Here is a 25,992-nt window from a genome sequence, read left to right as displayed (position 1 = left end):
TAAGTTATAGAACCTATGATCACTGATTTAGGTGATTTTCAATGGAAAATAAGTCGAGATTCATGCTCTGAATTACAGACATCTTCACTGAAACATTCGCATCTTCTGATCCAGACATTTTCCATCCACAGTGTTTTCTGTGTCAGCAGCTTCATCCAGATCAGTGTGATGTAACAGTGATGCTACAGTAACTACAGTAAATGTTTGAGGAACTGACTGACAGTCTAACAGCTGCAGCTGTGCTCATTACAAATCCATGACATCGTCGCTGTCTCCGTCCTCACAGCCTGTTTACGAGTGAACGACTGTAAAAGCTTCTGTAAAAGCTGAGTCAGAGTTGGAGTTAGCGCTCTTTCTGGAACTGAAAACCTGAGTTTCCCTCATTTTAGGGTTAACAAACCCAGAGTTAATAGCTAAACCTGCTTCGTGGAATAGGCTCCTGCTGTTCCTTATTTAATGATAAACAGCGGGAAAATGTGGAGAATGTGTGGAGGATTTGTGATCAATACTGTATCAATAACAAGTTTAATAAAGTGTCTTTAAGATGTTACACATTTGATATCTGTACCTGTTCAGGCTGTCTTTATGAGATATGAATGAAGTTTTAGAGGAGAAGGGGGTTAAGGGTTGCTCAAGGGCCCACAGTGGTGTAGCAGCAATTCAACACTTCAATGTTCCAACACCAATGCCAGTCCAAGGGTGCTCTGGGGCTTTAACCACAATGGTTTGGATTCCAGACGGTTTTCAATCCATATCAGTCCATTCAAGGGTGGACATCCCATTTTTCTAGTACATGCCAGGGATTCAAACAAGCATCCTCTCAGTCACAAACTGATCTTCTCCTCTAGGCCACCACTCCAACATACATATATTTCCTGTTACACTTTTATGCAGTTTATGAAACTGAGGCTACACTACATGAACATCTTGTGTCTCAATAATTAAATCCCTGGAGCCTATTCCAGGAAGCATGTTCAACAAACTGAGTTTAAAAACATACTCAGAGTTGACCAACTCTGAGTTTCCCGTTCCAGAACAGCTGATCAAACTTAGTTCAATCAACTCTGAGTTTGTTCACCCTGAGTTAGAGCGTGCATGAGTAAGGAAAGAAAGCCATCATCAATGGAGCTCTGATACCAGGCGTCACCATGGCAATGGGTAAAAAGATCGGAGCCTCCTTTTAATCCGATGGATGGAGGATCACACGTGTCAGTGTGGAGCATGACGAGTCACTTTAATCAGCCTGATGCACTCTGACATCATCAGAGACAGGACAAAAGTTTGTAATAAAATATATCATTTATTTTATAATGTCTACTGTGATCATTCACACAACTTGAATCTCCATCAGATGAAGCTGAATCCTAGTTTCCCATTTAACTTATAAAATCTAATTATTCAGCTGCAGCCTGATGGAAAAACTGCAGGAGACAGAAAGTGAAGAGAAAAATGTGGAGAAAAAGCTCAGAATGAGTTTACTGGACAACCTGTGTGTTACAGACTGAGACAGCAGCAGACCACAAGGGGCGAAGCTGACCTCAGGCCAGTTTTTATTTAATAAAAAAACGTTTTTCCTGCAGTTTATGACCATTTAATTGTTTAAATAATCATACAGTAAAATTGGAATCTATTGATGGAATAGCACCCTCACTTTATTCATTCTTTTAATGGAGAATTCAGGTGGACTCAGACACAGTTTGCGGATCCGTCACAGAGCCTATGATCATCAATTTAGGTGATTTTCAATGGAAAATATGTCGAGATTCATAAGGCAGAACACTCTGTTATACTGCTTTTACCTAATAGAGATTAAAACTAAAAAAAAAAAAGAAAAACACTCAAAAGAAGTTAAAGAACACAAACACTGTTAAACAACAGAACTAAACAATAAACCAACAGAACAGGAACATATTGAACTTTGACCTTCATGAAATGTAAGATTTCCCTGATACAATTATAAGGTAATAAACCCAATAAACAATGCTGGGAGTTCTTTACTGCTCTGCATGAAAAATACTGACTTAAACAGGGGGTCATCTTTTCACTCCGGTGTTGAAGTGACTTGACTTCTGCTCAGTGTGAGCTCTACCACCATCACACTGCTACAACTCACAGCTGTCCCACATTTTCTGAGCATGAAACTTTTAACCAGCATGAATTCTCATGTGTTTCTTTAACTGTATCCTCCACCTGAATCTTTTCCCACAGGCGTCACATTGTACAGACTTTTTCTTTGTGCCAGTTTGACTCTGACTCTCTGACACAGGAGTGTTTTCTGCTCTCTGACTGTGACTTCTCTTTCTGTGGTGTCTCGTCTTTTTCAGATCTGCATTTCTAGTTGATCTTGAGTCCACATGCTCACTGTTTGGTTCTGCTTCACTGTGGTCACTTTCCTCATATTTAAGAGTCACCATGAAGGTATCAGCCTCCTGCTTCAGTCCAAGCCGCTCTCCCTCCTGACTGCTGCAGACTTCCTCCTGTTCCTCTTTAATCTGTGGAGGCTCCAGGTCCTGGTTACAGACCTGCTGATCTGTGAGAACCTCCTCCTTACAGATATGTTGTTGTTGGAAGTCTTAAGAGAGAAATGGAGAAAAAAAAAAGACTGAAAAACAAACATTTGAGCAAATATATTCTGATCTGAACCATTAGCAGATCTCTACATAGTGATCATGTGGCTCACATATAGGGCTGCATCCATCGATTATTTTAGTAATTGAGTATTCTATTGATTATTCCATCGATTGCTTGAGTAATAGGATAAGAAATACTTTTTTTGTATTAACAGTTTATCTGCATATTTTAACTTCCGTACTGCAGTTTTTCTCTGTGTGAAAGAAACAGAGGTGGATGGAGCAGCTACAAAGTTCTCTTTTCTTCATGTTGCTGAGGTGGTTGAAGAAGGACCTCCAGCTGTTTCCCAGTAAAGGTTTTATTGGTGGTTACAGGGGGGAAAAGCTGCTGTTTTGGATGCTAGAAAAACATTTACTTTTGCTCCACCTGAGCTCACCTATATGACATTTTTTTAGGGGGTCCATCCTCTGGCCCAATTAGGTACAACGTAATCAGGAGGAAGTGAGTGAACACGGACTTTTCATCTCTTTATTTGAGAATCAAACGATACGACAACTCACACAATTTTGTACCATTGGAAGGAGAATTAAACCCTCTTTTCAATAATTTAACAATTTATTTTCTGGTGCCAGGATTTTTTATGACAACACTACCTGAAGTTTGCCCAGTTTCACCCACTTACTTAAATCTGGCACTCCCAACTCACCTAGCAGCTTCAGGACATCTGTTTTCTTCTCCTCCTTGACACAGTTCACATCAGGAAGAGGAGCTGGCTTGAACTGAGACCACCTCTTGCCTTGCTTCAACACAGAGTGCTGGCAAAATTCACCAGTAAACGAAGCCTTGAACCCCAGCATATCTCCTGAGATTTGCAACACTCTTGCATCACTGATTTTGAAGGTCCTCTGAGTGGTTGTGAAGGACGCTGCTTCCTTTGTAAAGTCATAGGACTGCCAATCCTTTCTATATTGGTGGACCGTGCCATGCCTCTGCAAGATGTTGGTGTACTCATCTGGCAGAAGAATGGATGGATGTTTCCGGATATCCTGCTCAATTCTTCCTAACACTCTGTTAGCTGGAAAGAAACTGTGTCCTCGGACAGGAAAGAAGTAGGTGATGTTGAGCTGAGGGAACAGCTGCGAACGGAGAGCAAATAACATGGACAGAACATTGATGTCCTCATTCTGTACATAGCAGGAGTCAGAGAACAGGCGCAGGCTCTGACACTGGCACAGGTCAACTCGAGCCACTGATGCAAAGTAGTGTTGTAGAGCTGAGGTAATGATGTTCCTGTCCTTTGAGTTCTCACACTCAAGCCAGGTGTAGAGGTTGATGTCATGTCTGCTTAGAGGGTATTCTGTGCCACGGTGACGCACCACACCAAACACATAGAAGTACAGCTGCTTTGAGGAGTACGTCTGACCAACCCCAGACTCTGGAAGAACCAAGTTCTCCATAATGTCAAAGCACACCGTGAAGCTCTCACCCACATCATTCAATAATTGGTAAAGCTGGCGGGCTTGGCGTCGGTGTACTGTATACTGCAGGATTTTGTTACGCTTCTCCTCCGCAGACAACTCAGTGTCTTTGACTGCAACGCGATACTTGGCACACGACGAGCAGACATCTTCGGCAGGATGTCCAAAGGCCAGATTAAAATCATGCACAAAAATACTCCTGTAGAGTGCGTAGGATACCTGCTCATGGTTTTGCTCGAGAAACATGCGGTGCATCACTGCCACGCTCAAGTCACTAGGCAGGAATTTTTTTCCAAGGTTACCATGTCGAGCATAGTGGCTAGCTCTGCAGGCGAAAGACTGGATGTGAAGTCTGATCTTTTCCTTCTTTGCAGCCAAGGCGCCACTTTCTCTGAAGCCTCCACGATTTTCAGGACGTGCTTTGCCAGTCTCAAGCCAGTACTTTGCCACACCCTGGACTCGATTTTTCTTGATACCTGAAATGAAAATAAACAGAAACATGTAATTTCAGACAATAAAGCAGAGCTGAAACGAAAAATCATTCTGCAGATGATGCAGAGTCATTACTATGGAATGATGCCTGGGGATGCAAAAAATAGGCAAGGCCATTTATGTATTTATCCATCCATCGCCATAATGACTGAAATATCTTAAACATGAATCATTAAAGTACACAGTTCTACTCTACAGCACTGCTGTTATACTGTGTGTTTCAGCTTAGTGTGTTATGACCCTGGCTGTTTTTTTTTAACATTAATGAATTTGTCTAGTATGTCTGTAAACTGCTTTTTTGTGACTGCTCTCTCTCTCTTTAAGGATCTGGATTCACAGGTCCCTTTTCTGATTGGCTGAACCACATAGCGCTGGCTTTGACATGTCAGCTGCTGATTGGTCCTCACTGTCAACTCACCTTTTTAAAAACCCTGTCTTCAGCACATGGTCCCGTGGACTGTGGTTCACCCTGGAGCTCATGCTTTCAGTTTTTGGTAGTGATGAGAAAATGAGATGAGAGTGTGTGTTGTGTTATTGAGCAGAATGCTGGGAAAACATGGCATTAACTGGGTGTGCTTGTGTAACTACCACTTTTGCGTTAATCTTGATATGACAGCGTCCGTCATCACGTTGAAAGGACGAGCAAGAGATTGCCAGGAAATGTTGTCTTTAATTCATAACTCAGCAGTAACTGTTGGCCTAACAACGCTACAACTGTGCGAGTATGAACCTGGCTGACTGTCTCCTTCACTCGTAACCAGCGAATCACCTGAACCAGTCACACGAGTGGTAATAAACATCACCTTTAATTGTAAATTGTTACTTGACTTGTGGTTTTGGGAACCGGGGCATGGACACCCTTTTAAAGCTTTAATTGTGCTCCTTTAGCCCCAGACTGGGGCCTAATGAGTGATATTTTGGTTCTTCATAGATGATGTTTCACTCACGGGGATTAGGTTTTCTGATTTCTTTCATTACAAACACAGCTTACACATTTCTCACGCCATCACTCATGTTTACAGTGTGTCTGCTTACATTTTCATTTTCGTGACCCCGGGGATCAACTGCGCCTCCTTTTAGAGTGAGGTGGTATTTCAGTTATAAGAATATGAACTAGTGGATCAGAATACCACACTTAGGCTGTTTTATCAGTAGGATTTTAAACCTGATTATGTTTCTAAGTGCAATAAAAACTGCCTTTAGGGCCAGTTTTCATTCATTCATGATTCTGCAGCATGAACTGGGAACAGTTAAATATTATTATTTTGTTGTAAAATATGCAATTCTAAAATATTTTAATCTGCTACCCAATGGCCATCGGTGATCGTGTTTCCTTTCTTTTAACCTCACAGCTACAGGACATGCCGATAAACAGCTCGGACTACCAGTGGCGGAAAGCCAGATAAACCTGCTGTAAGTCTGATAGCGTCAATCAGCCTCTAAGTCAGACACACAAATAAGACACTAACGCCAAACTAGGAGCACAGTGTTGGTAAAGTCAGTGTACTCACAGAAAATGCTGAGGAACGAAGCCTGGCAGACAGGAACTCGTGTTTTGTCTTCTTTGTAGACAGCATACTTTATGGACACTTCTCGACGTCGTCTCTTCTCCTCTTCCTCCACCTGCGGCCTCCTCCGTTTACATGGAGCAGCATCCATAAACGTGAGCAGGATTGCGTCTTGTTTAACTTTGTCACTGGTGCGATAAAGTTGCTCTTTAATGTGTCCCAGATCGGTTTCTGTCAGACTGGCAGCGGCGCACGCAGGACTGTTGTGATTGCAGGCTATAGATGGGACGCAGCGAGAACCGCTGTACCGGTTTTCTTTCGCCTCAGTACGAGCAGCATTTTCAGGCTGATGACGTCTTTTCCTGCTGTTCACTGTCTGTAAGACAGGCTCATCTATTTCCTCCAACATGTTTCTGCACAAAAACAGCGCTGGTCTTTACAATCTGATCACCACCAACAACAGTCGGCTCCTCAGTGCGCCGCCATGATGAAGAGATTTGAAGTCACGTGATCCGATCTTGCGTTCTTATTGGTTGTAGTTACGGAGAGGCTTTTGCTGGCAAACGGAAATGGCCTTAAGAGGCTTTCATCAATAGCGGGTCGTTGAGACCAGGCTGAGATGGTATTTAATAGTGATGAGAAAATGAAGCTTTTGTGAAGCACTGAACCACTTGAACCAATTGTTTTGAAAGTAGGTTCATTACTCGAAGCTTCAGTTATAGCTCTCTCTCCTGGACAAGTGCCATGCTTTCAATTGCACACCTGCATGCACACGCTCACACACCTCAATGATCTGAAGCATCTTTGCATTGTTTGAGGCACACACGTTATGACCAAATATCATGATGTCAGGTACTATTTGCAAATAAAGATGGATGAATGTGTGTGTTGCGTTATTGAGCAGAGTGCTGGGAAGGTGGCATGCAGGTGGCATTAACTGGCTGTGCTTGTGTAACTACCGCTTGATACGACAGCGTCCGTCATCACTTTGAAAGGACGAGCCAGCAAAGGTTGTCTTTAATCATAACTCAGCAGTAACTGTTGACCATAACAACGCTAAAACTGTGCGAGTATGAACCTGGCTGACTGTCTCACACTGGCTTCTTCACTCATAACCAGCGAATCACCTGAACCAGTCACGTGATTCATTCCGAGAACGAAGCAGTTGCTGCTTCATACGTCATATGCCACATGATTTTTTTCGGCCTGAAGAAAACTTCGAAGCAGTGGTTCTCTGGAGATGTAAGCCCGGGGTTCGAAGCATGTATCGAAGCTTCAGTCTCAAACTCTCATCACTAGTATTTAGTGGATTTCACGCGAGATTGTTTGATGGCCTTAATTACATTTGGAAAGTTTTCATGGTGAGATGAAGCTTCATGAAGCATTAAAGCTTTCCATTCAATTGGGGAACCCATGGGCCGTAGCTTCATGGTGCCGCATTTGCTAAACTATATCATCAAGTGGACAGTAAATGTAAACCAGGCAGTGATTATAATCACTTGAGGCTGAGGTGTATACAGGGCTGGACTGGGACAAAGAATCGGCCCTGGCATTTTTGGCTTAGACCGGCCCGCAACTTAGAAGCATTTGACACTGTTTTACTCTTATTCAGTGTGGGCATACCTTTTGCTAATAATACTTTTATACTACTACAACAAAGTCTGAACTCTCCTCTCAGGTCCTCGGTCTTCCAGAGTAGGAGTGTACCTGGATCACAGAGCAGGTATTCTGTCTTTCTACAGCGTCTCTGAAACTATTCAAACTGTACTTACATTTGTATACCTTACATCAATGTAAATCTGAATCTGTTCTTATGGATTATAAGCAGAGGTGGCAAGTACAGATACTTGAAACATAAAAAAGTTTAAGTACTGATTCAGCTTTTTATTCAAGTAAAACTTAAAAGGTACAGCTGTGAATCTAATCATCACCTCACATCAAATTTCCTTGATGTAACACTGCCCATGAACACCACAGCCACCCTGCACCAGTCCAACACAGGACATGTCAACTTTACCACAGTACTGCAAATTGCCCACTTTACTCTGAACTAAACTACATTAAACTGCCTAGTATTTTCATATGATCTTTGAATAACCCAATATTAATACACTTCAATTCTTTTTCAACTTTTGTCTGCAGGATATTTTACCACATGAAAAATATAACTTCAGCAACACTCTGTGTAGAGCTCCAATACCTTTAATTTTTTTTCAATTAATCTAAACATTACATCTATGCTTTCAGTTTCAGTCCATCCATTTTCTTCCACTTATCCAATTCAGAGTTGCAGGGGTGTTGGAGCCTACCTCAGATGTCATAGGACAAGAGGCAGGGTATATCCAGGACAAGTCACTAGACTATTGCAGAGCTAAAACAGAGACAGACCACACCAATGGGGAATTTAGAATCACCAGTTAACATAACCGACTAAGGTTTAAATTTTAAGTTTATCAAATGTCACCTGTAGCTCTCACCTTTGTATATAAAACCTCACATCTTCCAACACAACATACTTATGACTTCATAATGCAGATTAACTTACCTGAAAATACATAAGGCATATCAACAGCTGCAATGGTAATATGCAGCAGATACAAATATAGCAGTAATATTCATCCAAAAACAACAAAAACAAAAATACTGACAGGAGTTACTTTCCTTCACATTTATTTCAAGTCCATTTTGTCACTGATACTTACCAACTTTAAGAGTTTGAATGTGTAACTTTCTGAGTGCTTTTTCTACCACTGTAAACAGCCACAATCCCACTTTACTGACTAAATTATTTGAACATGACCTAAAAAGATGGATTATGGATCGATAACTAGTTATTTTAAACTTTTTTTTTTTTTTTTACCAGTGAAAGAACAGAGAGCAGCCTGTCTGTTCTCCCCCTGGGTCTCCTCTCCATCTCTCAGCTGCTGCTGGCTGGCTCCTCTTCCTCCTCCTCTTCCTCACACACTGCTCAATTTTGTCCTGGTGTATCATCAGGGGTAGTGAGCATGCTCTTAGTTGCAAATGTGGCTGAAAAACTCATGTTTCCAACTGAGCTCCAGACTTGTGGATTAAATGATTAAACTGTTTTGAGGATTTTTTTTTTTTTAAATAATCGATTGAGCTGAGTGAAAACCAAAATCTATTATTGGTATTGCATCACAGAACTTCCAAAAGTTCACTCTTCAGGCCGCTTCGCTTGACCTAACGTCATTATTTGAAAATAATAACCCACCACCATCAGGGAACAACGAACCTTGGGATAGGGTGAATGGCGATGGATGCAAGATCCTTCAAATCTCGGAGATGATGCAAATCTCACATACAACGAATCAGCATGTGTATCTCAGTCACGTAATGGCAGGACAGCAAACCACAGCAGAGCAGGGGAGGAGGGGGCGGAGCAAATGGTGTTCTCGCGAGAGGAGCAGTAAGTGCGCAGACATGGCTGCTGTGTGGCGAAGCTGAAGCAGCGGATTGAATTTAGAGGAGAGACACAAAGTAAAGCACTGATCCTATCACGTTAGCGTCGATACCAAAACCATCGCTGTTTGGATCAGTCCGAACAGCCCCAGTTGAGGCAGCGATGCGTTCAGTTCTTTACCTGAGAGAGTTCATCAAGGAGCGACTAACTGCGGTTTGTGAAGAAATCTTCTCAGAGGTTCAAATAACCGTCGGGCAGTATGAGAAAGAGATCAGCCATCAGCGGAGACTGCTGGATATCAGTCGGAAGCCCGGCACAAACTCACACATCATAGGTATGGAAATGTTTTTAACTCTGTGCCGTTGAAGCTCAAATTTATCAGTGTTTGTTCGACGTATGAAAACTGAAATCTCCGGGATTTCTCTAAGCTGATGATAGCCGAGAGCAGAAAGCTGTTCGCTTGGTGATGAATTCAGAGGAGGAAACGCTGATAGTTGCGGAAGATCACACACTGTTAATAAGTCTGAAAACTGCTGACTAACGACCCCCTCTGAACACCCCAGCAGCCTAGGCCTATTGCAGCGTAACTAAGGGCTGGTTCGGAGTCACCTGATCCAGCCCTAACTATAAGCTTTATCATAAAGGAAATTTTGAAGTCTAATTGTAAAAATAGAGAGGGTGTCTGTCTCCTGAATCCAAGCTGGGAGCTGGTTCCACAGAAGAGGGGCCTGAAAGCTGAAGGCTGTGCCTCCCATTCAATTTATGTTTTTTTTTAAATGGGGCCTGATTATTCAAGACAAACTCTTTTTTTCCAGGCTAATTGACCATCTACTAAGTTAGTGAGACACCATTCCCTCTCCAGTTTACGGGTTATCTGCTTTAAGCTGCGCATTTGTGAATTATATAATTATACCAGGGAGTCAGAGCAGCAGCACTTTGCTCTCAGACTGCTGGCTTATTTGTGGTGCCTAGGATGTTTAAGAGTAGACTGGGAGGGAGAGCTAGGTGTTTAGTAGTGCTGGGACTCAGTTTCCAGTGATGGACTATGTTGGACTGGTGCTAGGGTTAGGTCCTGAGCAGTGATGATATAGGTGCCTTGAAAAAGTAATCCGATTACTGATTACTCCTTTAAAAGTTAACTTAGTTACTTTACTGATTACTTAATTTTAGAAGTAACTAAGTTAGATTACAAGTTACTTTTTTTTTTTTTTAAAGCCTGTCATATCTGGCATTTTTCGCAATCGGAATGATGATCCGAATGCACTGATGTATCAGACATATTTGCTTTTACAAGAACAGCTCTATAAGTCTTCTATAGGCTATTCATGTTAATGTTTGTATTTTTATTTATTTTTTTATTTAGTTATTTATGCCAGGTCTGACAGGCAACAAGGAAGGGGCAAGAAGGGGGGGGGGGACAAAGGGAAGAAAGGAAAAAAAAAAAAAAAATCGAAGAAAAGTAGATACGCACAGGAATGAAGGCCAAACACAAACTACAGAGAATGGGAAGGACAAGAGGAACAACATTGTCATCCCATATGTGGCAGGCTTGTCAGAGAAACTCAGAAGAATTTTCTCCAAGCATGACATCTCAGTATACTTCAAACCAAGTCACACCCTAAGACAAAAACTGGTGCATCCCAAGGACAAACCCGCCAAACACAAGATCAGCGATGTAGTGTATGCTGTTCAGTGCAGTGAAGAGTGCTCGGACCTCTACATTGGTGAAACCAAACAGCCTCTTCACAAACGAATGGCACAACATAGAAGAGCCACCTCGACAGGACAAGATTCAGCAGTACATCTGCATCTGAAGGAAAAAGGGCACTCTTTTGAGGATGCCAATGTCCACATTTTGGACAGGGAAAACAGATGGTTTGAAAGAGGAGTGAAAGAAGCCATCTATGTCCACTGTGAACAACCATCATTGAACAGAGGAGGTGGATTACGTCACCAACTTTCCCCCGCTTACAGTGCTGTCCTGAGCTCCCTTCCCAGATGTCTCAACCCCCATTCACACCTTTGTTCCAGTGACCTCAATAGGCCACAGGAAACAATGGAGCGGAGTCCTAAATTGGTTTCAACTGAAACCACTGATTAAATATGACCCACGCCCCCTTCACACCTGGGCACATGTGTTCAAGCACATGATCAATAGAGGGTCATAACCACCTCCAGGGGACTACGCCCACAGGGGTTTAAATACCTGGGTCTCTCCACCATTTGGTTGAGAACTGAAGAAGCCTTTCGGATGAGAGGTGAAACGTCTTCAAGAAAGAAAAAGAAGTCCAGTCGCCTTTTTCAAGCTCCAGAGGATACACACACTCACACATCCATACACACAGATGCACATACGTATACACACATACACACAATTTTGTTGTTTGCAGTAGTGTGTGTGTGTATGTGCCTCTGTCATGCAATGTACTCAATAATGAGGGCAAGAAACTGCAACCATGCCCCCCGCAATCCAGAGGCGAATAGGGAAGGACCCAGGGGACGCAGGCCATCCACAGCCCAGGAGCTCAGAAGACCTGAGGCATCCTGATGGCAACCGTGTGCACACCCCAGAGGAGGAAGGAGGGAGACCACAGATGGAGCCCCCACGGCCAAAGGGCAAGAGTCCAGAGACCCAGAGGCAATGAGCAGACACCCCCCCCCCCCCCCCCCCCCCCCCCGCAGGCCTGAATCCCCAGCATGAGCCAAGCACGCAGCCTCCGAGGCCCCAAGCGCCTGAGAACAGCCCAACACCTGGCAGAGCCCCCCCCGCCAAAGAGGCCCAAGCCACCCCAGGCCACAGCCACCAAGGGAGCAGGTCAAAAACCACACCAAGACATCAGGCCATGCACCCCGTGGTCGACAGCTGCCGGTGTTGTGCCAAAAGTGATCTTCTGCCATAAAGTGATTCCAATGTTTCTATGTGCTTTTATGTGTAATGTATTTGCCTATAATGGTAAATAGAGTGCATTCTGGCAAACACCGAAAATCACTTTTTGGCAGATGATCACTTTTTTGGCAAATACTGGCAGCACCCCCCACTGCCTCAACATAAAAATGACAACCACGAAACGAGGGCGAGCCAGCTGTGTTTAAGGGCAGCATTTCCTCTACTGCATACTGTCCGACCAACTCCTCCAACTCTCCCCCACTTTCTGGTTATGTACTGAAGTCCAGCTTTTGTTGTTTGGGTGCTGGGGGGCCTCCTGTATTAGCCGCAGCTCTGCTTCACTCCACCTGGTGGGACTCGCTCTGTAAGTGTGACTGTGCTGTGCTGCGACTCCAGATGTTTCTTCAAATCTGACGTAGTGTTTTTGAAGCTAGATAGCACTTTGTCACCAGCACAGAGTAAACAACTAACCTTGATGTTGTAATTTTTCACTGACACAAACTCAAAATAGTGCCGGTATTTCCTGCTATCCCTGCGCATCTCTCTTCTTCCATTGTTTACGTTTGTGTCGCTGTGTGCTATTAGTGTCCTCGTGCTCAAAATGAGACATCGGCCAGACGTCACTCCCCGAGACGCAAGAAAAAAGCCAAAATATATCTTTGTACTGGGGCTGCATAAATCGATTATTTTAGTAATCGAGTATTCTATCGATTATTCCATCGAGTAATCGGATAAGAAATGCTTTTTTTATTAACAGTTTATCTGCATATTTTAACTTCCGTACTGCAGTTTTTCGCCATGTGAACAAACAGCGGTGAATGGAGCAGCTACAAAGTTCTCTTTTCTTCACCTTAACACTTGCTGATCAGGTGCTTGATGAAGGACCTCCAGCTGTTTCCCAGTAAAGATTTTAATGTTGATTACTAAAAGAAAAAGCTGCTGTTTTAGACACTGGAAAAATGTTTCCTTTAGCACTACTTGAGCTCACCGTCTCTATAACAGCTAAGCTTCGCCCCTTTGCGCTTGCGCAGTTAAAACTGCTGCCTGCTGTGAGTGTTTTTTTAAAAACTAGTGGCTGCGGGAGCCATGGCGCATGTGTGAGTAATGTTGTAATGCTTTGTATTCACAAGCATTCTCGAAAATTCGTTTCTACTGCAGGTCTATATTTAGTCACTAATAAGGGATTAAAGTATAAAAAATATTTTGACGGAGCCCCTCGGTCCTGGGGGGCGGGCCTTCCGGTACCGAACCATCACTAGTGCTAATGGCCCGCGTTCGCTAGCAAACCAGTTCTGGTAGCTACAGCTGAAGTAAAGACAAAAATAACAGCTGAAATTCTCAGCGAGTACAACACATGGTGGAAATGCATGTCAGTGATAGTTGCCACCCGTCCCGTAAAGTACGGAACCCCGCATGTTATGAAGCCGTATTCCACGGAGTCCCGTAACATACGGGGTTCTGTATTTTACGAGACAGATGGCAACTCTAGTGATGATCCACTCTGTGTTAAAGGAAATCATCGCAGCGACGGAGAGCTTTTTAGAATCTGTGTGTGTGTGTGTGTGTGTGTGTGTGTGTGTGATTCACACTCCAGTCCAGTAGGTGGCGGTAATGCAGTTCTATGTTGGTTTGCCAGCCACCAATAAACCAACAAAAAGACAATGGAGCACTATAATGCTGCTAATGCTAGTGAGGAGCGCCGCTTACACGGAGACAACTGAGCGCTGCAGAGTTTAAGCGAAGCATCGAAACAGTAAAATTTGTACCGATATTTTTCATCCATCCATTCGCTTCCGCTCCCGCTCATCCTGTTCAGGGTCGCGGGGGGGCTGGAGCCTATCCCAGCTGTCATAGGGCGAGAGGCGGGGTACACCCTGAACAGGTCGCCAGCCTGTTGCAGGGCCAACACAGAGAAAAAAATTAATCGAATTAATTACAAGCTTTGTAATTAATTAATCGAAATTAATCGCATTTTAATCGCATTTCAATATTTGGCATGAGAAATATTAATTTAAGTTTAGTTGATGAATGAATCAATATACATAAGCTTAAACTTCAAAATTTTGTTTATTTTCCCACCAGTCTACTACACAGACCAATGAAGGGTGGAAGTGCTCCTGTGATAAGCAACCTCCTGAAATTAAAGTTAAGCATCATAACTGGATAGTTTTATTCAACATTAATGTCTCACTTGTTATAGTTGGAAATTAATCATTCTCTCAGCTGTATTCCTTGATGTTGAAATGTGTTATGCTTGTTTTAACAGCTTATTTTGAATTAAAGACTTAAAATTAAACCACAAAAAGGAGAAAAAGTTCGTTCTCCGTTTAACCAGCTGCTTTACACAGCTGTGCTTCGCACTCACGGTTGCTAGGCGACATGAGCTACGCAGAGGTGACGGCAGCTGATATGAAGGCTAGCCGCTCACTTCCGGCCTTTGTGGTGTTCGTGGGCTGCGAAAGACGTGGGCGGGTCCTTCGCAGGATGCGGCCCCTAATTTGGACATTGTGCGTCGATATAATCTGTATGCCGGGAATTCGTGCACTGAGAAACGTTCCACGGTGCAAAGTGCGATTAAAATGCGTTAAAATTTTTAACGCGTTAATTTCCCCGTAATTAATTAATCAAAATTAACGCGTTAAAGTCCCACCCCTAATATATATATATATATATATATATATATATATATATATATATATTTTTTTTTTTTTTAGAATCGAATTAATCGAGTTAATCAATTAATTCTTGCCGCCCTACTTTGTACTGAGGAAAATGACAAAAATAGTAACGCACAGTGACTTGGATAAGTTACTTTAATCTGATCACTGGACTGGAAATAGGAAGTTAGATTACTCATTACCGAAAAAAAGTAGTCAGATTAAAGCAATGCGTTACTGACATCACTGGTCCTGAGTAACAGCAAAGAGAGAAAAAGGTTCGAATGTCACCTGTTAGTAGGGCTGCAGCGATTCCTCTAGTAACTCAAATAATTTGATTTTTTTTAAAAAATCCTCAAAGCAAAATTGTTGCTTTGATACTTTGTTTAAACTCTGCAGCACTCAGGTGTTTCTGTGTAAATGGAGTAATTCACCCGTATTAGCAGCATTAGTTCTCTGTTGGTGTCTTCTTCTTTTTGTGGGTTTAATGGTGCTTGGCAAACCAGCTTAGAGCTGCATTATTGCCACCTACTAGAATGGAATGTGGATCAGGAGTTAGAAAAAAAACACCTCAGGTTCTAAAATGCTCTCCATTGCTACAATGGATTCCCTTTAACACTAAGTAAATCATCGCAGACATGCTTTTCCAAGCCTCCAACACTCTCTGCTGTGTTTGTGTGTTGCGCTCGCTGTGCTGAGAGATGTGATCTGTAATTTTTTTTTTTCTCTACTTGAGCTCCCAGAATGGATCACTATAAGTGCAGTTTGCTAGTGAGCACCGCCATTAGCACTAGCGATCATGTGGTACCGGAAGGACCCCTCACAAATGTGTTTAATACTTAAATCCCTGGTTATTGACTAAAAGTAGACCTGCAGTACAGACATATTTAGGAGTATGCGTGTGAATACAAAACATCACAACATTATGCTCACACGGCCCCAGTTTTTTTTAACAAAATCTGATAACACAACAGCAGCAGACAGCTGTTTTACATTGTCTGTCAAAGCAAGTGCAATGAGGCAGAGCCGTTATAGAGATGGTGAGCTCAGGTGGAGCAAAAGTAAGCTTTTTTTTTTTTCCTGTAACCACCATTAAATCTTTACTGGGAAACAGCTGGAGGTCCATCATCAACCACCTGATCAGCAAGTGAAGAAAAGAGGACTTTGTAGCTGCTTCATCCACCGCTGTTTTTTTCACATAGCGAAAAACTGTAGTACGGAAGTTAAAATATGTGAATGAACTGTTAATACGAAACAGGTATTTATTATCCAGTTACTCGATTCATCAGTGAAATAATCGATGGTATACTCAATTAAATAATCAATTGTTGCAGCCCTACCTGTTAGTAATGTTATTGGTTCAGTCAAGTTGTCCACCTCCATTAAGATATATGTGTGATGCACATGCGTTATGTGGACCGGCTCAAAATTGGTCACATGACAGGCTGATCGGCCGATTCTGTTCCCTGGCTGGTCAATTGATGCATCTCTTGTTTCTGTATTCAAACACTTTCATGGTAACAATGGCTTCCTCCAGTCATTTCTGTTTCAGTGTAGTTTTGTGGGTAGAATAGTTCTTTCCATGACATCATAAATAGAAGGCTTTTTTGTTCACACAGACTCGCTGTTTCTACAGGACCACATACCATCATGTCACTGTGTCATAGCTTGTAGAAAGTATGTCTCACATAAAAGGGCCTGTCCTGTTTGATGCCTTCTTTTTCTCTTCTTCAGTGCAAAATTGGACCAACTGAGTAACACCTACTCTGATCAGAGGTATATCAGAGGAACTAGTCGTTTTATGTGTGCTACTTGTATCAACACATTAGTAACCTTGTTCTTGTGTTTCTTTTTTCATCAAGACCTCCCACAACAAAATGACTCTACTGAAGAGGATGAGCAGCAGGTCTGTCACCAGGAGAGGGACTCCTCTCTGGTCCAGGAGGACCCAGAGCCTCTACAGATTAAAGAGGAACAGGAAGAAGTCTGCAGCAGCCAGGAGGGAGATCAGCTTGCACCGAAGCCAGAGGCTAAAAGCATTATTGTCTGGACTAATGAAAAGCGACTCAGACTGCTGGAGACCATGTGGAAACCTGAGATAAAGTTACACAGAATAGGTATGTAAAACTACAGTAATCTTTGTAGAAATGAGTATGACTCATGTAGGATCCAAGAGGCACTGTAAGAATTGAAGGTCTGCAATAAGCAGCATGAGTAAATATTGCACTATAAAATGAATATTGGATATTGCACAATATAAGAGTGAAAGATATTGTTCAGTATTAATATAATATTGCACAGAGATGTGGGTATTGCGCAGTTAGTGTGAGTGTATATGAGTTCAGGGTGGTTATTGCTTTGGAAAAGAAACTGTTCTAGAGCCTGTTTGTTCTGGCTTTGATGCACCTGTAGCGCCTGCCAGAGGGCAGCAGGTCAAACAGTTCAAAGCCAGGGTGTGAGCTGTCCTTGATGATGTTTTTGACTCTGCTGAGGTATTATCGTCACCCGCTGGGTCGGCAACAACATTGTGAACACAATCATTTGAGAACGATGCCACATAGGTTTGTCAAAATTTACACCATGTTCATGTCCATACTCCTCCTACGCCGCCAAGCCACACAGTCTGCTTGGCCTGCCAGTATCCGTCAGCTGCCTCCAGAGTCCCACAGGCTAACCGAGGGCTCCTTCTTTAGCTTGATGACTTCACGTCCGGTATCCACCATCTGCAGTGTTCTAGCTAGCGGTTGATCGCCAGGCGCTGTGCTGGGCTGAGACGCCCTCGCGCTGGGCTGAGGATTTCACCATTTTATTTTTGGAGCTCTGCTGTCACTGCATATAGCAAACAGGAGCCCGCCCCGCAGACTCCGCCCTGGCTAGATCGCTCCTTTTATTGCTGCTTGCACCTGTATTATTTCACTGCAATTTGCAATCTACCACAGAACACGGAAAGTTCACAATGTGCACGTTTGGTCATGCGCGCGCTTGATTTCGTGGGCTACACAAATCGAAATGGCAACTGGCATGAACGAGAGGAGAAGTAAGAGGAAAAACGAAGATCAAATGAAAATTTCAGGCATAATTTAACACAAATGCATCATCACTGACAAGTTTTTTCCACGCCTCCACTGTGCTGTGAGTGTGCGTGCGTGGCTGCATTTTGTTTGCTGTGCATTGAATGTCAGCTGTTATTTTTTCTTTACGTCAGCTGCAGCCACCAGAACAATCACTATAACCACAGCTTGCTTGCCGGGGCTGCCAGAGCACTAGCGATCGTTTGGACCCCTCCCCCCAGTATCGAGGGGCTCCGTCAGAATATTTTTATGCTTTAATCTAGTGATGAGAAAATGAAGCTTTTGTGAAGCACTGAACCACTTGAGCGAAATGGTTCGTAAATAGGTTCATTACTCGAAGCTTCAATTATAGTGCCCTCTCCTGAAAAAGTGCAATGCTTTCAGTTATACACCTGCACGCACACGCTCACACACCTCAGTGATCTGAAGCATCTTTGGATTGTTTGAGGCACACACGTTATGACCAAATATCATGATATCAGGTACTATTTGCAAATAAAGATGGATGAATATGTGCGTGTTGTGTTGTCGAGCAGAGTGCTGGGAAAACATGGCATTTTTCGAAGCACGTATCGAAGCTTCGGTTTCACACTCTCATCACTACTTTAATCCCTGAGCGAATAAAAATAGACCTGCAGTAGAAACGTAATTTGGAGGATGTTTGTGAATAAAAAGCATTACAGCATTAAGCTCTTGCAGCTCCCAGATTTTCTACAAAAAACACAACAGCAGCTTTTTTACATGCAGTCTGTCTGCACAAGCGCAAAGAGGTGGAGCCGTTACTGAGACAGTGTGCTCAGGTGGAGTGAAAGATGTCCAAAGCAGCAGCGTTTGCTCCTGTAACCACCTTAAAACCTTTACTGGGAAACAGCTGGAGGTCCTTCATCAACCACCTGATCAGCGACATGAAGAAAGGAGAACTTTGTAGTAATGCAGAAGAAGGCTTTTCCGCACACATGCCACAAACAGAGTCGCTTGAGTTATGCTAGAGCACATTTGGACAAGCCAGCTTCATTTTGGAATAAGGTGCTGTGGACTGATGAAACTAAAATTGAGTTATTTGGACATAACAAGGGGCGGTATGCATGGTGGAAAAAGAATACAGCATTCCAAGACAAACACTTGCTACCCACAGTAACATTAGGTGGTGGTTCCATCGTGCTGTGGGGCTGTGTGGCCAGTGCAGATACTGGGAATCTTGTTAAAGTTGAGGGTCGCATGGATTCCAGTCAGTATCAGCAGATTCTTGAGAACAATGTTCAAGAATCAGTGACAAAGTTGAAGTTGCACCGGGGCTGGATACTTCAACAAGACAACGACCCTAAACACTGCTCAAAATCTACTAAGGCGTTCCTGCAGAGGAACAATTACAATGTTCTGGAATGGCCATCTCAGTCCCCAGACCTGAATATTATTGAAAATCTGTGGTGTGATTTAGAGCAGGCTGTCCGTGCTCAGAAACCATCAAACCTGACTGAACTGGAGATGTTTTGTAAAGAAGAATGGTCCAAAATACCTTCAACCAGAATCCAGACTCTCATTGGAAACTATAGGAAGCAACTTAGAGGCTGTTATTTTGGCAAAAGAAGGATCTACTAAATATTGATGTCATTTTTCTGTTGGGGTGCCCAAACTTAATTATCAAATATCACTGAGTTCGTCTGCTATATGAAAAAAATATTCATAACCATCTCAAAGACTTATCTTCATGTTCGGCTGTTTCAGCACTGCTGGTATTTGTTTAGACTCTCTTGTTCCAGTTGATATTTTGGAGTTAACTTCAATAGTTACTTTTTCTAAACCTTCAACGTGTTTATTAGACCCCATTCCTACTAAACTGTTCAAAGAAGTCTTTCCATTTATTGATGCTTCAGTCTTAAAAATGATCAGTCTTTTAGTTGGCTATGTACCACAGGCCTTCAAGGTGGCTGTAATTGAACCACTACTTAAAAAGCCATTACTTGACCCAACTGTCTTACCTAATTATGGGCCAATCTCCAACCTTCCTTTTCTTTAAAAAATTCTTGAAAGAGTAGTTGTAACACAGCTAACTGATCATCTGCAGAAGAACAATTTATTTGGAGAGTTTCAGTCAGATTTCAGAATTCATCACAGTACAGAAACAGCATGAGTGAAGGTTACAAATGATCTTCTTACAGCCTCTGACAGTGGACTCACCTCTGTTCTTGTCCTGTTGGACTTCAGTGCAGCGTTTGATGCTGTTGACCATAACATTTTATTACAGAGATTAGAGCATGCCAGAGGTATTAAAGGTACTGCACTGCAGTGGTTGGAATCATATTTATCTAATAGACTCCAATTTGTTCATGTAAATGGGGAGTCTTCTTCACACACGAAGCTTAATTATGGAGTTCCACAGGGTTCTGTGCTAGAAGCAGTTTTATTTTTTAACATGCTTCCCATATTCAGTATTATTAGAAAGCATTGCATAAATTTTCATTGCTATGCAGATGATACTCAGCTTTATTTATCCATGAACACACATCAATTATTTAAACTGCAGGAATGTCTTGAAGACATAAAGGCCTGGATGACTTTCCTGCTTTTAAATTCAGATAAAACTGAAGTTCTGTGTTTGACCTCACAAATCTAAGAAACATGGTGTCGAATCAGATACTTAGTCTGGATGGCATTACTTTGGCCTCCAGTAACACTGTGAGAAATCTTGGAAGTCATTTTTGACCAGGATATGTCCTTCAATGCACATATTAAAGAACCGCTTTTTTGCATTTGTGCAATATTTCTGAAATTAGAAACATCCTTTCTCAGAGTGATGCTAAAAAGCTAATTTGTGCATTTATTACTTCTAGACTGGACTATTGTAATTCATTATTATCATGATGTCTTTAAAAGCTCCCTGAAAAGCCTTCAGCTGATTCAAAATGCTGCAACTAGAGTACTGACAGGGACTAGAAAGAGAGAGCATATTTCTCCCATATTGGCTTCTCTTCATTGGCTCCCTGTTAAATCTAGAATAGAATTTAAACTCTTTCTCCTCACATACAAGGTCTTGAATAATCAGGCCCCATAATATCTTAAAGAACTAATAGTACCGTATCACCTCAATAGAGCACTTCGCTCTCAGACTGCTGGCTTACTTGTGGTTCCTAGGATACTTAAGAATAGAGTAGGAGGCAGAGCCTTCAGCTTTCAGGCCCCTCTTCTGTGGAACCAGCTCCCAAATTGGATTTGGGAGAAAGACACCGTATTTTTTAAGATTAGGCTTAAAACTTTTATGATCAAGCTTATAGTTAAGGCTGGATCAGGTGACCCTGAACCATCACTTAGTTATGCCTAGGGATAGGCTGCTGGGGGGTTCCCATAATGCACTGGTTCTTTTTATTCACCTCTTTTTACTCTGTTTATACTTCACTCTGCATTTAATCATTAGTTATTATTAATCTCTGTCTCTCTTCCACAGCATGTCTTTGTCCTGTCTCTCCCCTTATCCCCAACCAGTCGTGGCAGATGACTGCCCCTCCCTGAGCCTGGTTCTGTTGGAGGTTTCTTCCTGTTAAAAGGGAGTTTTTCCTTCCCATTCTAGCAAAATGCTTGCTCATAGGGGGTCGTTTTGACTGTTGGGTTTTCTCTCTATTATAGAACCCTTTTACTATAAACAATGATGACATAGGTAACGATGTGCGGGCATTTCAATCTACGCAAAGGGATTATCAATGGAAGCTGATGAAAACTACCTGCAAAAATTAACTTTGACCACTGGCGACCGACTCCCCGATCCCTGTGGTGCATTAGCAAGTGGGCCAATATCCAGTGGCCGGATATATACGTGTATTTGGTGGAGAAACCCAGTGTATACACCAGACAGAAGTTACGTGCATACAAGTCACCGGATGCTTACAGTTATGTTGTCTGTGGCCATGTACCAAACATCAAATATCATGACACAGACTCTGAGATTTCCAAGTCTTCCAAGTGAAAGACAGGGAAACACTACAACTATGTATGAGACTTGGGTCTTTGTAAACAAGTCAGAGAACTATGTCCTCACAGTGAATTGTACCTGCATAGCAGCGTGAGTACTTTGTCAAATTGCTTTTCTAGCTTGTTAAGAGTTTCCGGCTGCAGATATTATTGATTTACAATGAAAAAAAAAAAATATTGTTCCAGTCAAAAGTTTGGACACACTCAACCATTCAAATGTGAGTCTGCTCATACTTTTGACTGGCACTGCATATTAGAATCTATAGTGCGATTAAATATTAATTTAAAAAAACAGGACACTCTGAGTCCAGCAATGCCTCACCTCTAAATAGCCAGCCACACTACAGTTTAAAAGCCAAATATCCTACCAGCTAATGCTGTTTACTTTAGATATTAGTATTTATCTAAACCTGACATCCCGGTAAAACCAGAGTAGATAAATAACTTTAGATGTTTGGGCACTTCAAACGCAAGCATTTCTGATCGTGTCCTCAGTCCAATTTTTATCAATACATTTGATGGCTTACAACCACAGGCGCATCCATTTTCTCAAACAGCCGTGATCCCATGGGAATTTGGTACAACTTCAGTCCGCTTTTGGTAGAGTAGAATTTCTGACAGTCAAACACGCAACAGCCAGATATTTTGATGCTGATATCGCTTTTAAATCATGTTTTATCACTGTGCAGTCTCGTTGTCCTCATTAGGCCATAAAAGGTCTATTTTAGGGTCTTTACCTAAATCTAAATCTAGCAGCAAAGTTGCTAAGTTGGCAACACTGCCATGCTTTTGCTTCCTGCATGATTTACTGGTGAAACGCTGAGGGAAAGAGGCAGGCAGTGTTAATGTAATAGTTATTTTGATTTAATAGATGTTAAAAGCATTTAAACATATAGTGTACTCTGTCAGCAGCATCCTCCTAACATCGCACCACAGCATGAATAACATCCACTTTGCCCACAACACTCTCTGGTTGCCATGGTAACATTTAAACATGCCTTCAAAATAAGATACACTGCAAAAACAAATACAGTAGAAATCACTTCAGTCGGATTCAAATGGCCCATGGAATTTCACCCAACTTGTAAAACAATCCGTCTCATGTGTAAAGTCAGATAAAATCAGATTCTTCAAAATATCAGATAGTTTGGGGTCTAATATCAAATTTCACTGCAATTGCTTCTGCTTCATCTCTGGATTTGCTTATGCTTGCCTCCTGTCCTTGCCTTGAAATGAACTGGTGATGATTTTATTGGAATTAATGTTAGGAAAAATCAGGACCTGCAGATTCCATCTGACTAGAGCACAAATCCAATTTCTGTGACTTTGACTTAAAAGTTACATGAAATTAAATACATGAAAAATGCAAGTCACCATAATGCTGTATCAGTGTGAGCCCTGAGCTCATTTTTGCTAGCTTATGGGTTTGTTGGGTTCGGTCTCAACTGGCACACACCAATACAACCTTTCATTTCACATGGAATGTCACTGCAGAGCCGCGCTGTCGAGTGCTGGAGAGGGTCAGCTTGATGGCTGGGTCCACCTTACTGCTATCCCCGGTGTTGCTAAATATCAATGGTAAATGGACTAGTTTTTATATGGTGCTTTTCTGCTCTTTTGTTGAGCACTCAAATATTTAAATGAGCATTATATAGGTCAACCAACCTATTTTGTTAGACAGGCACAGGAACCAGTGAAGCTTGTCGGTTTAATTTTAGTGGTGATGCATCACGTGACCGAGACAAGCGTCTTGACACGTAAAGAGGAAGTCATAGACAGATGTAAGGGAGAAAAATGTTCAGACTCAGATAATAAGTAAAATGAAATAAAGTAAGTTATTTATTCTTTAAGTGCAGCCCAGTACCAAATGACCCATGGACCTGGAGAAATGTGACTACCAGGGTTATAATAGTTTTGGATTTTACATTATAGTTTAGTTTTAGTTAGTTTTTACTTTTATTTCTCTAATTCAGTTAGTTTTAATTAGTTTTCAGAGAGGTTTTGCTCGTTTTTATTAGTTTTTATTTTTGGTTTCATGCTTAGTTTTAGTTAGTTTCAGTTAGTTTCAGTATTAGTTTTAGTATTTTCATACCTGATCAGGTGCAAGATTCAAGGCGCAAAAGTGACTATTGTGTAATGAAAACTTGACAAAAGATACAGTTTAAAGAAATATAGTCAACAACCAACTGTTCACAAGACATGCTAAATTTGTGTAATATTAAGGACACACATGAACATCAACAGGGAGAAACAAAGAAAAACATGAACTCCCAAACTCAATAAATTCTACAATAAACTCCACAATAAACTTCAGCATCAGTGCAGCAGATTAATAATGCCTACATGTGGTGTTAAACAAAAACAAACTCTTTGAAGGAGTCAAAGGTCAAATCCATCTGCATCCTGATGTTCTCACCGCCTGAAGCTGCTTCTGTTTTGGAGCTAGCTTGGTTAGATGCTCGCTAATTAAACCTGCAGGGTCTTTGCGGCCTCTGTACACAAGCTACAGAAGTTGCCGACCTCATGTCCGCATTTATGCTTGTGTAGCTGGATTGTGTGTGTTAATTACCTTGTGGTCGTGTGCAGGTGTTTGTACTCAAAGAACCTCCATACGGGACTCTGCCGCTTTCTCGGCAGACCGCAGCCATTACTTTGCGGACCAGCGCGGCGAGCGCACGCACATGCGCACTCACACAGTTGTCCTGTGGCGCTCCCAGCTTAAACTCGGAGAGCGGAAACAATGATTTCATATCAATCCACAAGGCTTAAAAAACCCCCCCAAAAAAACAAGTAAATGAAAGTCAGTTTATCGATAATTTCAGTTAGTTTTAGTTAGTTTTGTAAACTCACAATTCAGTTTTAATTAGTTATCGTTTTTTCCTTTTAATTATAGTTTTTATTTATTTCAGTTAACGACAATGTTTTTTCAATTTCAGTTTTCGTTATTTCGTTCGTTTTCGTTAACTATAATAACCCTGGTGACTACTCGTTGGGTCCACGCACCCCGCAACATTGTGATTAACCTTTTCAGTCCTTATGCGTTTCAGGCTAATTTTCCCCACAGTGTTTGAATTTATCAGTCAGAGAATAACAATTAGTAATAATAATCAAAGCATCAATATAAGGACTCACAAATGTGAGCAAATTTGTGGAGGGAGACCGCTGAAACTAACGAACGTGAGGGAACGAACCAAGTGAAAAAACTGAGGGATAAATATGTGCGCAGCCAAAAAAACTGAGCACAAAGAACCTAAACCAAAAAAAGTTCCAGCCGGCATCACATATAAAACACCAGCATATGTCCACAAGGTAATTAATGCACGTAATCCAGCTACACAAGCATAAATGTGGACATGAGGTCGTCTACTTGTGTACGTTGTGTACAGAGGCCACAAAGATCCTGCCAGTCTAATTAGCAAACATCTAATCAAGCTATCTCTGCTCCAAAACAGAAGCAGATTCGTGTGGTGGATAATATTAGGATGCAGCTGAATTTGAACATCGATTCCTTCAAAGAGTTCAGTTTGTTTTTGTCAAACATTCGCTGCGTTCTGATGTTATCCACAGTATTCCTGACTTCGCGCCATTACCCATAATTCATAGCAGAAGCCGGTAGTTTACTTCCGTTTGCTCTGTTTATGGTTGCGGGCTTACACGCAACCATAAACATTTTGACACTCCAATTTCTTTTACCTGGCCTAAATGGTACCACATCGGAGGTGGAGACATTGCAAGGATGTTTTAAAAAGCAGCGAGGTAACAGTGCCTCACCCATCACTTGTGTAAATGACATGAAATTATGGCCCGAAGTCAACTACATCCACTTTATCAGTTACCTTGTTTTTTCTGAAAGTGTTGATGGCGAGGAATCACGTAATTATAAGAGCACCAGATTACCTTCAAAGCAATAAAATCAATAAAGTAATGCTTAACAAACAAGGCAA

The 25,992-nt window shown here is 41.9% G+C and overlaps 2 protein-coding genes across 3 annotated transcripts in view; one reads left to right on the top strand and one right to left on the bottom strand.

The window, feature by feature from the left end:
* Nucleotides 1-1,460: 1,460 nt before the first annotated feature.
* Nucleotides 1,461-6,528, bottom strand: LOC115796882 (uncharacterized). The gene is made up of 3 exons (XM_030753354.1): nucleotides 6,053-6,528; nucleotides 3,278-4,525; nucleotides 1,461-2,572 (listed from the first exon to the last, which is right to left on the bottom strand). The coding sequence occupies exons 1-3, from the start codon at nucleotides 6,456-6,458 to the stop codon at nucleotides 2,145-2,147; spliced, it is 2,082 nt and encodes a 693-aa protein (XP_030609214.1). The 5' UTR covers nucleotides 6,459-6,528; the 3' UTR covers nucleotides 1,461-2,144.
* A 2,936-nt stretch (nucleotides 6,529-9,464) lies between these two features.
* Nucleotides 9,465-25,992, top strand: part of LOC115796877 (zinc finger protein 845-like) — a 32,083-nt gene continuing 15,555 nt past the window's right edge. Inside the window, exons 1-3 of one of the 2 annotated variants that reach the window (XM_030753349.1) lie at nucleotides 9,674-9,804; nucleotides 16,749-16,790; nucleotides 16,877-17,131. In XM_030753349.1, coding sequence (XP_030609209.1) covers nucleotides 17,098-17,131 — 34 coding nt within the window. In that variant the 5' untranslated portion in view covers nucleotides 9,674-9,804; nucleotides 16,749-16,790; nucleotides 16,877-17,097. Of the gene's footprint in view, nucleotides 9,805-16,748; nucleotides 16,791-16,876; nucleotides 17,132-25,992 lie in introns of both variants that reach the window. The other variant, XM_030753348.1, reaches the window with a different exon arrangement.

Source organism: Archocentrus centrarchus, chromosome 18, assembly GCF_007364275.1.
Source record: "Archocentrus centrarchus isolate MPI-CPG fArcCen1 chromosome 18, fArcCen1, whole genome shotgun sequence".
NCBI classification, from domain to species: Eukaryota; Metazoa; Chordata; class Actinopteri; order Cichliformes; family Cichlidae; genus Archocentrus; species Archocentrus centrarchus.
Note: the sequence above shows the minus strand (reverse complement) of the source record. Positions and strands in the feature narration are given on the sequence as shown.